General features: G+C 41.6%; 1 protein-coding gene and 1 long non-coding RNA gene across 4 annotated transcripts in view; one reads left to right on the plus strand and one right to left on the minus strand.

Annotated features, from left to right (window-relative positions):
- Nucleotides 1-240: 240 nt before the first annotated feature.
- On the minus strand, nt 241-15,723 carry LOC142071647 (uncharacterized). 3 transcript variants are annotated; one of them, XR_012667850.1, is made up of 4 exons: nt 15,647-15,723; nt 6,073-6,244; nt 733-812; nt 241-646 (listed from the first exon to the last, which is right to left on the minus strand). It is a non-coding gene; the product is annotated as an uncharacterized LOC142071647 (long non-coding RNA). The 3 variants fall into 3 exon arrangements; XR_012667851.1 differs by lacking the exon at nt 733-812; XR_012667852.1 differs by lacking the exons at nt 6,073-6,244; nt 15,647-15,723 and adding an exon at nt 5,067-5,162.
- The window catches only part of PCSK2 (proprotein convertase subtilisin/kexin type 2), a 203,363-nt gene continuing 202,305 nt past the window's right edge, over nt 15,379-16,436 (plus strand). The window contains exon 1 of the mRNA XM_048842753.2: nt 15,379-15,806. Coding sequence (XP_048698710.2) covers nt 15,627-15,806 — 180 coding nt within the window. The 5' untranslated portion in view covers nt 15,379-15,626. The remainder of the gene's footprint in view (nt 15,807-16,436) is intronic.

The raw sequence follows: 16,436 nt of genomic DNA on the forward strand, positions 1-16,436 counted from the left end.
AGAGGGACAGAGATACCATCACTAGTTGCCAGGCAGAATCATTAGTTGTCAGGCATGGAGGCAGCCTCACTTTTTTCCACAATGAATATAAACAAGTCAAAATACCAAACACAACTATCTGATGCGCACCTTGCTGCAATCCTGAAGGTTTCAACTGCTCAGTTACTGAGGCCAAACTGACAGAACTGAAGCATTGCCAGGTGTCTGGCAAACACTAAAAACTCTTTGGCAGGTGAAGAATTGTATAAAGTTGTATGACAGTTTAATTATTTCTAAGAAATTCAAAATAAAAAATACACTATAAACATTTTCTTTTCTGAACACCATCTTCAGTGACATTGCTGGCACATGATGGCATCTATCACATTAGTAGATGTGCAGGTGAATGAGCCCTTGATGGTGTGGCTGGTGTGGTTGGGTCCTATGATGGATAGGTTGTAGATCGTTGATGATGCACTGGAGAGGTTTTAGCTGGGAGCTGTACGTGGTGGCCAGTGGTGGTCTGTTATTTTCCTTGTTGGGCCTGTCCTGTAGTAGGTGACTTCTGATACCCATCTCGCTCTGTCAATCTGTTTCCTCACTTCCCCAGGTGGGTATTGTAGTTTTAAGAATGCTTGATAGAGATCTTGTAGGTGTTTGTCTCTGTCTGAGGGATTAGAGCAAATGCAGTTGTATTTTAAGGCTTAGCTGTAGACATTGGAGCAAATGTGGTTGTATCTAGGGCTCATTTACCTGCACATCTACTCATGTGATATGCCCTCATGTGCCAGCAATGCCTCTCTGCCATGTACATTGGCCAAACTGGACAGTCTCTATGTAAAAGGATAAATGGACACAAATTGGACATTGGGAATGGTAACCCATAGAAGCTAGTAGGAGAATACTTCAATCTCCCTGGACATTCAATAACAGATTTTAAAGTAGCCATTCTTCAACAAAAAACCTTCAAAAACAGACTTCAAAGAGACACTGCAGAGCTACAATTCATTTGCAAATTTTACACCATCAATTTTTGGGCTTGAATATGGACTGGGAGTGGCTGGCTCACTATAAAAGCAATTTTCCCTCTCTTGGTATTGACACCTCCTCATCAGTTATTGGGAGTGGACTACATATACCCTGACTGAATTGGCCCTGTCAGCACTGGTTCTCCACTTGTAAGGTAACTCCCTTCTCTTCATGTGCCAATATATATTTTATGCCTGTATCTGTAATTTTCACTCCATGCATCTGAAGAAGTGGGTTTCTTACCCACGAAAACTTATGCCCAAATAAATCAGTTAGTCTTTAAGGTGGCACCGAACTCCTTGTTGTTTTAATGGCTTCATGTAATTATATATACTTAGTCATTTAAAAATGTAAACCACATTTAAATGACATATGCAACATCACTTTATGTAGTTATCACAATCTGGATTTATCATTGGGGCAGTCTAGTAAGTAGAATTTGTACAGTTGCATAAAAAGGAGAATTATCCCATGTCTAGTATTATAGCTGAGCAAATAATTCACAATTGATTTATCTGTTGAATTTAACCTTCTTTTCTGCTCCTAGAATGTTTGTGAATAGATCCATATTTTCTCAAATGTATTTGTTCAAAAGGATTCAGCACTATTTTGCTGCTTTTTCTTTAAACCCTAAGAATTCATAGATTCATAGATTCATAGATATTTAGGCCAGAAGGGACCATTATGATCATCTAGTCTGACCTCCTGCACAATGCAGGCCACAGAATTTCACCCACCACTCCTAAAAAAGACCTCACATCTATATCTGTGCTATTGAAGTCCTCAAATTGTAGTTTGAAGACCTCAAGGAGCAGAGAATCCTCCAGCAAGTGACCCGTGCCCCATGCTACAGAGGAAGGCGAAAAACCTCCAGGGCCTTCCAATCTGCCCTGGAGGAAAATTCCTTCCCGACCCCAAATATGGCGATCAGCTAAACCCTGAGCATATGGGCAAGATTCATCAGCCAGATACTACAGAAAATTCTTTCCCGGGTAACTTGGATCTTACCCCATCTAAAAACCCATCACAGGCCATTGGGCCTATTTACCATGAATATTTAATTACCAAAACCATGTTATCCCATCATACCATCTCCTCCATAAACTTATCGAGTTTAATCTTAAAGCAAGATAGATCTTTTGCCCCCACTACTTCCCTCGGAAGGCTATTCCAAAACTTCACTCCTCTGATGGTTAGAAACCTTCGTCTAATTTCTAATCTAAATTTCCTAGTGGCCAGTTTATATCCATTTGTTCTTGTGTCCACATTGGTACTGAGTTTAAATAATTCCTCTCCCTCTCTGGTATTTATCCCTCTGATATATTTATAGAGAGCAATCATATCTCCCCTCAACCTTCTTTTAGTTAGGCTAAACAAGCCAAGCTCCCTGAGTCTCCTTTCATAAGACAAGTTTTCCATTCCTCGGATCATCCCAGTAGCCCTTCTCTGTACCTGTTCCAGTTTGAATTCATCCTTCTTAAACATGGGAGACCAGAACTGCACACAGTATTCCAGGTGAGGTCTCACCAGTGCCTTATATAATGGTACTAAAACCTCCTTATCCCTACTGGAAATACCTCTCCTGATGCATCCCAAGATGACATTAGCTTTTTTCACAGCCATATCACATTGGCAGCTCATAGTCATCCTATGATCAACCAATACTCCAAGGTCCTTTTCCTCCTCCGTTACTTCTAGTTGATGCGTCCCTAGCTTATAACTAAAATTCTTGTTATTAATCCCTAAATGCATGACCTTACACTTCTCACTATTAAATTTCATCCTATTCCTATTACTCCAGTTTACAAGGTCATCCAGATCCTCCTGTAGGGTATCCCTGTCCTTCTCTAAATTAGCAATACCTCCCAGCTTTGTATCATCTGCAAACTTTATTAGCACATTCCCACTTTTTGTGCCCAGGTCAGTAATAAAAAGATTAAATAAGATTGGTCCCAAAACTGATCCTTGAGGAACTCCACTGGTAACCTCCCTCCAACTTGACAGTTCACCTTTCAGTAGGACCCGTTGTAGTCTCCCCTTTAACCAATTCCCTATCCACCTTTCAATTTTCCTATTGATGCCCATCTTATCCAATTTAACTAATAATTCCCCATGTGGCACAGTATCAAACGCCTTACTAAAATCTAAGTAAATTAGATCCACTGCGTTTCCTTTATCTAAAAAATCTGTTACTCTCTCAAAGAAGGAGATCAGGTTGGTTTGGCACGATCTACCTTTTGTAAAACCATGTTGTATTTTGTCCCATTTACCATTGACTTCAATGTCCTTAACTACCTTCTCCTTCAAAATTTTTTCCAAGACCTTGCATACTACAGATGTCAAACTAACAGGCCTATAATTACTTGGATCACTTTTTTTCCCTTTCTTAAAAATAGGAACTATGTTAGCAATTCTCCAATCATACGGTACAACCCCTGAGTTTACAGATTCATTACAAATTCTTGCTAATGGGCTTGCAATTTCTTGTGCCAATTCTTTTAATATTCTTGGATGAAGATTATCTGGGCCCCCCGATTTAGTCCCATTAAGCTGTTTGAGTTTCGCTTCTACCTCAGATATGGTGATGTCTACCTCCATATCCTCATTCCCATTTATCATGCTACCATTGTCCCTAAGATCCTCTTTAGTCTTATTAAAGACTGAGGCAAAGTATTTGTTTAGATATTGGGCCATGCCTAGATTATCCTTGACCTCCACTCCATCCTCAGTTTTTAGCGGTCCCACTTCTTCTTTCTTTGTTTTCTTCCTATTTATATGACTATAGAACCTTTTACTATTGGTTTTAATTCCCTTTGCAAGGTCCAACTCTACTTGACTTTTAGCCTGTCTCACTTTATCCCTACATATTCTGACCTCAATAAGGTAGCTTTCCTTACTGATCCCTCCCTTCTTCCACTCCCTATATGCTTTCTGCTTTTTCTTAATTACCTCTCTAAGATGCTTGCTCATCCAGCTTGGTCTACAACTCCTGCCTATGAATTTTTTCCCCTTTCTTGGGATGCAGGCTTCCGATAGCTTCTGCAGCTTTAATTTAAAATAATCCCAGGCCTCCTCTACCTTTAAACCCATAAATTCTTCAGTCCAATCCACTTCCCTAACTAATTTCCTTAATTTTTGAAAGTCAGCCCTTTTGAAATCAAAAACCCTAGTTGCAGATTTATTTTTGTTAATCCTTCCATTCAGTTTGAACTGAATTAGCTCATGATCACTTGAGCCAAGATTATCCCCTACAACCATTTCCTCTATGAGGTCCTCATTACTCACCAAGACCAAATCTAAAATGGCATCCCCTCTAGTCGGTTCAGCAACTACTTGCTGAAGGAATCCATCAGCTATCGCATCTAGGAAAATCTGAGCCCTATTATTATTACTAGCACTCGTCCTCCAGTCTATATCTGGGAAGTTAAAGTCTCCCATGATCACACAGTTTCCATTAGTATTTACTTTATTAAAAACATTAAAAAGGGCTCTATCCATATCCAAATTAGATCCCGGCGGTCTATAGCACACCCCAAGCACTATCCCAGGGGAGGCTCTAATAGTTTTCTTCCCCAATTTAATTGTTGCCCAGACAGACTCGGTCATATCCATTTCATCGCTTCTTATTTCTTTACATTCTATCTCATCATTGATATACAGTGCTACTCCACCACCTTTACCTTTATTTCGGTCTTTCCTAAACAGCACATACCCTTCAATACCTGTAGCCCAGTCATGACTACTATTCCACCAGGTCTCTGTTATACCTATAATATCTGGTTTCACTTCCTGCACCAGTAACTCTAGTTCCTCCATTTTATTACCTAGGCTCCTTGCATTAGTGTACAAACATCTTAATTTTTGCTGTTTGGCCTCACTCACATTCTGTACCCTATTAGGCACGGTTATTTTACTACCAGTATAACCTATTAGACTTGTATCTACACTGCCCTTCCTCCTACCTCTCTGAAAATTGCATCTGTGTGTTTGATATTTCCAACATTGTTTCTGTACACTCACTGGATGAGTGAATGAGCACTTTTGGTACAAATACTCACATGTCAGCTTAAACTTCAGTTTCCATAAATACTGTTGTGTGCAAACTTGACATTCACTATCCAGGAACATCCATGTGAGTAAAACTCAGTTGCGCAATTATTCATAGGAAACAAAGAGAAAGGGACTATTTCTGTACCTTCATTTGTAAGCACTGGTTTAATTCCTATTGGAGTCAATGGGACTTAAGCACATGCTTAAATGCTTTACTGAATAGGATCCTGAGGCGGTATTGTGCTTTTTGCACTTAGCCATGAGTAGTGGCAATGGGCAACAGCAGCTCCTGCAGTGGAAGGAAGGAAGGAAGCTCCTGCAGCAGCTGCAATTCCATCCATGCTTCCCTCTTGAAAGCATGCAACTTACTTCTCTCTGTGCACCTACCCACCTCAGCTGGCTAGTGCATAGGGATGCCACCAAGGTTCCACCTTCTCCTCCATCTCTCTTTATCTCCTTGCTCACTTGCTGTCTAGAGGGAGCATCTGGCCTGCAGCATTCTGCACAGGACCTAGGCCCATGAGTAGCATGCACATAGGGGTTGGAAGGGAGGCTTTCCCCCCTCACCACACACTGCATGGCTGTCTTAGGACTCATTACAATCTAACCCGTACATATTTGAACAAATGTTTGTAGAAAATCTTCAGCATTTGCCCAGCTCAAACCCCACACACATCCCTCAGCTAAAAGCCCTAAAACCAACAGTTGCAAAAGCTGATTGATTAAAAGGGAGAAAGGATTTGGCCAAGTCCTTAGGTTGAGACAGCAGAACGCTACAAAGCGTAAAGACCACTCCAAAGGGAGGCTAATGAACATACATGTTGATAGAAATAAATAAATTGATTTACTTACTGAAAACTGTTATTCTGGGACATTCTGCTTCAAGCAATGTTTTGGTTGTTTGAGATTTTTCACACACAACATGGGGAAACTAACAGCTGGTCAGCAGCATTCTCCTGGGGGATAAGCTGTGAATGTGTGAAATCAGTATGAAAAGAAAATGAACAAACTTACCCAAGACATGCCCCAACCCATTTTGGGGCTTCTTAATATTTTGTTCCTTCTGGCAGCAACTGACAGAAGAATGACCGGAACAAGAGTAATCAAAGAAGCCCCAGCAGAGATGGAAGGATGTTCATTTTTCTTCCACTGGCCTTTCATTTTCACTGGGCTATGGAAATTTTATCTGAAGTAGAAAATATTGAGCTTTAAGGGCAAATCTCTGTTAAAATGCTATTCACCCAAACTGCTTTTTAATCTTTGTCACTGTGCCAACATGAATAAAGAAAGCAAGCAGACATCTTCATGGACACTTTAGAAAATGAGGAGAGTCAAAGTTAAGGATAAACTTGAAAAAAAACCCAAACTTTTCAACGTATGGAACTACTTCACTCAAACAACCTTAACTTTGCCCCATAGAGACCCTGGCTTCCTGTCCTTCCCATTTTTGAGTTCCCGTCTTGTCTGCTTTGTAACTTGTCATTTGATCAGATTGTCTTCTTAGCTTTTAATAAAAAAGGCTGTAACCTAAAAAAGGCATGTAGCAGACCCCTTAAATTTGAAAATGCCGGTAACTATATCACTGCCTTCCTCTATCTTCCCTGGGTCATCCTCTTCCATAAAGGCTTTAACATGTCTGAAGATAGTGATGATCCTGCACTAGTACCGCTGGTGGGGCGAGTACCAAAAAATGTGCACTGCACAGCACTGGTTTGCGAAGTGGCTTGAGTTGCAAATGTCTCAGAGGGCATTCCCTATCCCTACCCTACGAGCTAGGGGTGTGAATCCCCTACTCGAGTACACGTACTTACGCTAGCTCTCCTCGAGCTAGCGTGAGCATAAGTAGCCATGTAACCACCGTGGAGGCACAGCTGAGCTGTGCTGAGTGCATACCCACCAGCGTCAGGTGAGTTTGTAGTTCGCATGACTCAGCCATGCCTTCACTGCTGATACCCATGCTACCATGCCTACACTGCTACTTATACTCATGCAAGCTCAATGAGAGCTAATACGAGTCCTTGTATGCGAGCAGGAGAACCACCTCACTAGCTCACAGTTTAGACATAATCTTAGTGCTCTCTCTAAGAGGCTCAGGATAGACTCCTTCCCTTGTAGGGACCCTGTATTACTGATGGCATGCAAATTTACCCAAGTGATGTGTATTCTCAACCTTGACACCAGTTCAACAAAGCTTATGCCAGGGATTATGTAGAGTGACAGTATCTATTGTACATTTTATATCTTGCTGCACCTTTTAACTACAGGCAGCACAAAAATTAATTGGGCACAACTCCCTATAATTATTGAGTGGAAGAGGAATAAAAGGTACTTTAACCCCCCTATACCTGCTACGTACTTGTACCAATAATATCCATCCTTTCTCCTGACCATGAATTACTGGTTGTCTTACCCTTCTCTACAGCTGGGAGAGTTTTATTTTGGCTGGACACAGACCAGTGTTTTAGTGCTTTATAGGTAACACCTGCAACAGGGTCTTGAATTCTTATCCTTTTTCAAACAGTTTTTTTAAACTTGTGTGGGGTTAAAAGATGGGGTAAAGAAACACCAGTGATGATATGAGTCCAATATATCCCTCCCACCACTCCATTTACTTTCATGGGCTTAACCTAATGATGAATTTCACTTCTTATTCCCCAGCCATAAGCAAACATGTTGTCTAACTAAAGCAACAATTTCTTAACAAGAGGATCTTGATTACACTAACAGCCTCTTTCTTCCTCAGTGTTTTTATTCCATAGAATATCATAGCTCCTGACTGATAAGTACCCAGCTCTTTCAGAATCAACTCACCTCTTCTTTGTACAAAATTCAGCTTCTATCTCGTTTCCCTTCTTATGCTGACTCTGGTACTATGCAATCTATTCTACTCTTGGAACAAGGGGCTGATGATAAAATCAACATGTACAGAGCAGTAGCACTGAAAATCTGGAAAAAGGCATTTATGTTTTCATTAGAAAATATATGAATTCCACTCTTAGTGTCTTTTCTGCTATGAAAAATCTGATGATCGCTAGGGAGGGGCCAAATACAACAGTAAGATTCTCTCATCCCTTCCCAAGCAAACAATAAGTATCTCCTAAATCATGGCAGCTAATGTGTATATTGAGGGAAGGTGGAATTTCAGTGTACTATGTTTCTCAAAGTTATTGATTGTGCGGGGGAGAAAAGGAAAATTCTGAAATTTTCTGTTTATTCAAAATTGAAATAAAATGTTTATTATTTGTATGATTGTAATGCCTACTCATGGTACAGGTCACCAGTGAGCTAAGGTTGTACAAACACAGAACAAAAGCGACAGCACCTGCCCCCAGGAGCTTAAACAGAAATTTCAACATTTCTTGTGGAACAGAAATTCAGAATAAATTTGATTTAGAAATTCTGAGTTTTGTTTTTGATGATTTAAAACAACTATAAATTATATAAGAAACACTTTGACATTATTGAAATTAAATCAGTAAGTTGAAATGATTCATTTTCACTTTTTCCCATTGAAAATTTCATAGAAATTGAGATGTTTCTGCGAAACATTTTGATGGTGGGAAAAATGCAGTTTTCCCACCAAAAACTTTGTTAAACTTTTCAACTGGCTTTCTTCAGGTTAAATTCAAGTGATTCCAGTTTAGAGCCCTGATTGGGTTGAGAAGGTATTGGTGTATGCCTTATCTACATGCCACCTGCCCCCACTGACCAATGAGTAATTCGTTACTGTTTTGTCATCTGGTTAGCTGGATTTTCTCAGAAGCCCCTTCTTTGGGTCTCTCTAATTTCCCCTTCTGAGCTCCATGCTTAGTCACTTTGAACCTTACTAATATATGACCTGTACCTCTCTGAGCCAACCCTATATCTTTTACAATTTCCCCCTGGCCTCTTACCAGGTGTCCCCATTGTCTTGTAAACCTTTTGGTTTTCTTTTTTCCCTTGGCCCTCAACCAAGTTATTTTCCCTTAAATGTTTTCTGATCTTTCCCACAGCATTCTCCAGTCTCATATGAGTCCTCTTTTCATCCATTGTTATCTCCTAAAATGTCACCGAGAAGCCATCTGGTCCAAGCCTCACTGATTTCTCTGAGCAATTCTAGGTCTAAAATCACTCTCGCAGACCTCCCCTGAAGACTCTCTCTAACAAGTCATAAAAATGATACAAAATTGTTGAATCTGACAAGCTTATCTTTTTAATACAAATGCATCATACAAATACATTGATTTAAATATCAGAGGGGTAGCCGTGTTAGTCTGTATCCACAAAAATGAGGAATCTGGTGGCACTTTAAAGACTAACAGATTTATTTGGGCATAATCTTTCATGGGTTTGGAGTGTGGGATGGGGTCCAGGACATCTGAAGAAGTGGGGTTTTTTTACCCACAATGATTTCAATTCACCACTTTAAGGGAACTTTCTGCATTGGCTATTTAGGGCCTGATTCAGAAAAGCACTTACACCTATGACTAATCACATCTATTTTTGTGTGTGCTCTATTTAGTAAAATACTTAATTATGTTAATTAAATCTCATTGAAGTCAGCCAGGCTTAAGCTCCTGCTTAAAGTTAAATGTACTTTGCTGAATCAAGGCTTAAGCACACAGCCCCTGTGAATTTATTGCATAAATTATAGTTTAACAATATTTCACATTCTTCTCTTCATCCTTCCAAATGTAGCAGGCACATAGGCTGAAATGTATCTTTAAACCCACCTTTCATCTTTCTGGATCATGTGCATGTGAAAGTAAATATAATATGAAGTATGGGAAACTGCTTTCACTGATTACATTAATCATTTTCCACTATGTACTTTGCCATATTGTTCTGTTGGTACTTATAATTCCATGCTACTCCGATAACTGACACCATGGCTCACATATGCACAGGTACAATAAATATCCTATGTTTTGCTGGTTCCTGCTCTGAAGAATGTAGGATTATGAAATCCAGAAACTGTAGACTGGAAGATTGTTAGTGTGCATCTGAACTTCAAGTGTTCTAAGTTTTGAAGGATAATACAATACTAAAAAGGGATGGTAGGGGACTTATTTTAGTTGTAGAACCAGCTAAATGCCAACCTCTTAGATTCACACACCTTAAATGCAAAGCAGTATATGTTTTAATCCTCTCTCTTTCTCCATTAACAGCAGCTTATTTTAAGGCAAAATATGCAGACTATCAGGAGCCAGTTACCTTTAAATGCTGTTGCCAGCATTAATAAATCTATAATCAAAAAGCCCAACAACCTCAAACAGCAGAGGTCTGTTCAAATTGTTATACCACCAACTAGTCCAGACTGAGGTTTTTCAAATGCCACAGGACACTCTAGAAACCCTCCAGAGTAAGTACACCAAGCACATAGAGGACTGATCCTTGGTCTAGAGAAGCACTTGTTGGTTTGATTAGTTGATTTGCTATGATTGTTCAGATTACTATTCTCTCTTTTGTTATGGTTGAATGTCCCCGAACCCATTTTACAACAGTTTTAGTATCAGTGTTTATTTTGACAAATCTTCTCACCCCAAGCAGGGCTCTATTAACATAACATACATAAATCTAAATTTTCCAAGGCTGTGCTCCCTTCTGTATGCACTAAATTATGTACATGCATATATACAACTGCCCCTTGTTGATACAGACACCTGTGGACTACTAACACCTGCACACACACTTTAAATAGTATAATAATTGCATGTATGTACATATTTAAAAACATGCACCAGCAAAATCAATTGGCCTCTGTGACCTTCACAGGTGCCAGTATGAACATGTGTACAAATATTAGACTATTTAATGTGAGCATTCAAGTATTTTGCATCTGCAGTTGCAGGTGCAAGCATGTGACTATTTCTTTACTATCAAAAATAGTTGCCAGCCGTAAATCTTTGCTAACTGAGGAATGTTACTGCTGTATTCATAGTATTCTCTCGGCATTTCCTATATAAGTACTGCAAGTACCATGTTGGTAGTGGTTAGTTATTAAAAGCAAAGTACTGAAGATTTGAGAGATCACCTCTGTACCTGGAATTGTACGGGCATCTTTCGATTCACTACTACTGCACTTAGCACAATGGAGCCTTGACCCTTGTAGGCTTCCAGAAATTACTGCAATGTAAATGCCTGATAGCAGAATTTGTTGGACCCGTATCAGTCTATGCTTCAGTCAATACACAGCTCTGAAACAGTATTTAAGGGGCTTGCATGAACCTTAAGATATTGGCTGTTTCTGGGTCAAATTCTCTCTTTTTAAATTTGTTCTTTTAGGATAAGCACAAAAGAGAAAGATGGGGGAGAGGGACAATGGCTGTCATTTTTTAATGAACCCATCTGGTGGATGTGATGAGTAGCACTGATAGAAGCCAGAGAGAACCTGCCCCCACTAAGTGAAGGCAGATAGAATGAAGAGTCTCTGGCCCAAGAGTGGAAGAGACTAGTAGATACTTACTGGTCTTTCTCTTTGAGGAAAATAACCTTGGCTAAGATGTGGTACTTAGGGTATAATAGGGGCATTTGTTGGAAACCTAGCCTGTTTGTTATGGCATTGCTTTGAAGTGATGTTTGATCCTATCATTACTTGAAGTAGTCACAGCATAAGTTTTCCTCCATGGTCTCCCACTCCCTAGGTATTTTCCAAAGCCCTATTTTATTTTATTTTATTTTATTTTATTTTATTTACATGTTCTGGCTCTGGGGAAACCTTTTCCCAGGAACCCGCTCCAGTGTCCCTGTGTACATAGTAGGGTCATGGCTATATGTCCTAGCACTTAGCCTTTGAAGAGAGACTATTTTTCTCACTCCCTTCCTTTATAACTTCTAACATGAATGTCCAACTTTCTAAAATGAAGCAATGCCATCTCATGCCATTAATTGCTAAAATGCACTTGACTCCTTCATTTCAAATCTCCCCATAACCCCTTGTTTTTTCCTATATCTGTTGCTACAAATCCAGGTATTATCTTTGATGCTGCTTCAGATTCCAGTGAGAAATACGGTTATATTCTCATTTGGCAACTTCCAAAAAAAAAATTTCCAAGGGAGACCCAAGCTTATTCAAAATGATGCTCGGATGATGATTCATTCTTTCATAACCATGCAATTGGATTATTGTAATGTTCTGTTTTCAGCTTTTCAAAATGCCACTGCTCACATGCTTACTAGTACTATTAGAGATTTAAGCAATTTAAATCTTGTTCTCAGAGAACTCCACTGGCTTCCATGCAGAGGAAAAGCATTTACTATTCACCTTGACATATTGGGACTTCTTTGGCATAGTACCATCCAATTGTATTGCCCCCAATCCCTAAACTAATGTTTGCATTTTGTTGGCCATGTACTAATTCCAGATTCTTTTTGTAAGAAAAATGAAGAGAATTTAATTGTTGGGGTAGGAAATGGATTGGCTATCCCGGGTTTGTCTGTAGAGGAAGTATAGGAGGACAATGGCAGTACACATTTATCAGAGTGCCTCACCAATTTGCCCTGCCAATGGAGTAGTTCAGTTGCCATGTCCATTCATTTATAGCATCTTAACTTGAACTGCCAGTTATGGTAGTTTTAAGCTATAGAAACTGATCCACTGGGTTCTAGACTGAGATCACAGACTCATAACTACTATTTTTCTTTAACTGGACCTATTTAATGGAATTTTCCCTGCCTGAGGTTACACAACAAGCCCCATATCCACAACCTAAATATCTGTTGAGGATCTGGGCCCAGGTCAGTCCTAGAGCTGGGAATTGAACCGAGGTATCCTGAGTCTAAGTCCAGTGCCTTAATCACAAAGCTCGCTACCTCCTTGCTCTTTTCCTTCATCCCCTTTTCTGTCTAATGTCCCTCCCTTTTTGTTCTCCCTCACCTCAAACAGTTGGCAAACTCTCTAAGGCAACCAGAAATGGCAGGAAGCCCTGTTCCCTTGCTCCTGATTATAAAGACCTGAACAGTTTTTTTGTTATTGATGCTCCACCTTACATATGGCAGCAGCAAAGTGGAAAGCATTGATCAGAGGGATGGTTTTAGAGGGCAGGGACTCTTCTAAACACTTTTATAGGGAAGTTAGGCTTCTTTGAGGCAGGTAGATCCTAGAAATTTCCCCTTCTGTCCCTGAGAAACTTTGTGCAGAAGTCACTACAGTCCTTGCTTCCTCTCTGGCAAGCTCTAATTAGTGCTGTTCATCCTGTAATTTCATGAGCACCAAAATTCCCCAGGAACACGTCAAATGCTTTAGTAGCATGTTTAAAAAAAAAAAAAGGCATTTTGCAATGGGAGTGTCAGCAGATCAATTAAAAAAAACTTGGATTTTTTTAATAGTGTATATTATTTTCAGTAAATACTTGCTCTTTGAACAGGCATCTAAAAACCTGCAATCCATTGACATAATCTCTTTAATAGGTTGAGAGATTGCTTTTCTCCCCGATATTCCATTTGTAATGCATACCTTTTTTTAGCATTAGTAATTCATTTTAAAGCTTTCAGTTTGGTTTTAATGTGTTTTGGATCAGGCCCCAAGTTTCATTTTTCTTCTGCCCTGCGTAGGGGATTTTCATGCAGAGGAAGGAAATCAATAATTTGTCACAATACATCAGCTCCCATTTGGTTTTGGAGTGTCTATTCTATCACTGTGGTTATCTGTTCCTTCCTTCTTTTGAGAGTATTTTAGGATAATGAAAATAAGACAACCCATATACCTTTTAATCTTTACTGTTTTACAACTTCTTTTATGCAAATTGTTTTAATCTTTTCTCTATTTTAACCATTTGTAAAATGGATTACCACAAGTCTACTGCTCTATTTATTTCAAAATTAATAACCACTTGGCACACACTCTCTAACAACACAATTGTTACATCTCAAAGGAGTGTATTTTTTTCTGTTCCTCAGGGAATGTTGCTTCCTTTTTAAAATAGGATGGGGCAACTGAAGGAGTTTCTTTCTGAGTGACACATTAATAAATACATTTGTGTAAACCTGCAGAAATCTAACTACCCTAGGATCCAGTCTCCTGTGTTATTTATTCCCATTGGAGTTTTGCAAATTGACTCTTTGCGGGCTTTTAAGGCTTATTGTCTAAAAAACTGAGTTTCCACCCCCTTTTAAAGCTATATCCCTTGTATGAAGCCCTGCTAGTGCATTGTGTGTCCCCCACCCTCATCCATGATTGCCTTATTTAAATGACAATATACATTCTTATAAATGTTTTGCCCATAAATTTAGCTCGGACTATCTTATTACCTGCTTACCACACTCAGAGGTTGCATGGATTGCTGCTTTGTTTCTCTTCCTCTCAGTGTGCTTTAAGAGTTTATTGGACGGAATGTACATCCAGGTAGGTCTCACACACACATAGTGTGATGAAACTTGGGTCACAAGAATACTTCTCCTGACCCCACATGTATTTGCTTCCTCATGCAGCCACCCCTAGAAAAAGCCGTATAAGTCCTTACTACTTTAACTGCCACTACAGCATTCATTTCTTTAAAAGATCTGAATTGGTTTAGCGTCGTTTTCCTCCCCACTGGCTCAGGAACGAAGGTTTTGTTTGTACGTTTCCCTGACACGGATTTATATTTCCCTCTGCACAGGGAACAACGTGGTCGGCTCTTGCATTTTCTGGGCTGCTCAGCTGCCCTCACCTAATGACTAAACGACACAAGCTCGAGTTCAGGCTGCGCAGTGGTGGACCTGGACCTCCTCCCTGGACCCAAGACACGGTCCTTGTAAACATAAACAATCCCTCTCTCATCATGGCAGGGGCGAGGGAAGCCAGGCTAGAGTCCTCTGGAGGGTCGCCAAATGTCCGTTCCCGGCGGGTGCCGGAGCCTTCTTTACCTACTTGATTTGTGCACTGTATCACAAAGCCTGGGGGACACTGGGACCAGAGCGGTTATGGGCGGGGGAAAGCCCGTGCCAGGAAGGCGGCAGCCCCGGTGCACTGATGCCAACATTTGGGACTGAAGCATGGGGTAAGGAGCATCTCCTGCCCGCCTGGCTCAGCACCGTCCCCGCAGGGAAACACGCCTTTCGCCCCCTGTGAAACGCGCCACAGGGGTAGCGCTGCTGCTGGTCCCAGCGCGTGCGTCTCCCCGGGCTTCTCCCCGCCTTGCCCCGAGACATGGAGGAATTCTCCAGGGTGCTGAACCAGGCAGCAGCGGGAACCGCTCGCCCCGGGTTAGCGAGCCCTGGGCTGCGGGCGTGCGCGGAGGGGAGGGAGGAGGGGGGGAGAGGAAAGCCCCCCCCCCCCAGCCTCCCGCGCACCTCCTCCCCGCACGTGATTGGCAGCGCTGCAATCTCACCTCAGCCCGGTTGGCGCTTTCCTGGAGCCGCCGCCGATACGAGCGGCGAGGAGGCGCTGACAGTGCAGATCTGCCCGCGAGCCCCCCGCGCACAGACCCGCCCGCGGCCGCTCACCAGCCGCCCCGCCGACTTCCCGCGCCGCGCCAGCTGCCGAGGGAGCGCACCGGCTGAGGCGGCGCCTTCAGCAGCGCCCTGCTTAGCCTCCCTCCAAGCCCGGACTCCCCGCGGCGGCGGGCTGGTGGGTGTCCGCTCCCGCTCCCGCTCCCGCGGAGAGAGCCATGACGGGGGGGCGCCTTACCCCGTGGACGATCGCTGGGCTCTTTTGGCTGGGTCTCCTTCTGTTGGCATCCGCTGAAATAGCCGTCTACACGAATCATTTCTGGGTGGAGCTGCACCGAGGGGGCGAGCCAGAAGCGAAGCAACTCGCGGCCGAATACGGCTTTAGTGGGGTCCGAAAGGTAAGAGCCGCGCTCTGTTTAATTGCTTGGACAGTTAAGGCCGTGGCGTGGTGCATTGTTTTGATAACAGCCGCTGCTGCACGTTGATGAGATCTCTGCACGCATTTTATAACACAGCAGGATACATCTGCAGACCGAGCCCCAAGGGCTGTGCGTGTCCCCTCTCCCGCAAATGTTGTCTAATTAAAATGCCCTTCAATTTGGACTAAGGTCATGCTTGAACGTTGTGGGTCTATGCACCTGATAACTGATAGTTTTCAGAAAGAGAGCAGGAAATCATTTGTTTGAACACACCCCTCCATCGGCCCAGCTAGCAAGTTAATGTAAAGGGATGAAAACAAATAAGAACTGTTTTAAAATTGCTCCTTACTTCCTGTGGTGTAACATATTGAAATAGTGGATGTGCAAAGATCCACTACAAGCCACTCATCAGTGGTGACACGATATGATTCAGATCAGTGCTTCTTGGACTAAAAACAAGGAGTTTCCCCGCATGGTTAGTTCAGTACCTACTAAATTGCTGTGTAAACATCCTCCAATTTAACTCTCATCCTGAAATAGTACTAAGCAATTTCTGGGACTGAACAAAAGAATGCATGGTGCACACCCATGCGCTTCCTAAAACCTGCA

Source organism: Caretta caretta, chromosome 3, assembly GCF_965140235.1.
Source record: "Caretta caretta isolate rCarCar2 chromosome 3, rCarCar1.hap1, whole genome shotgun sequence".
NCBI lineage: Eukaryota > Metazoa > Chordata > Testudines > Cheloniidae > Caretta > Caretta caretta.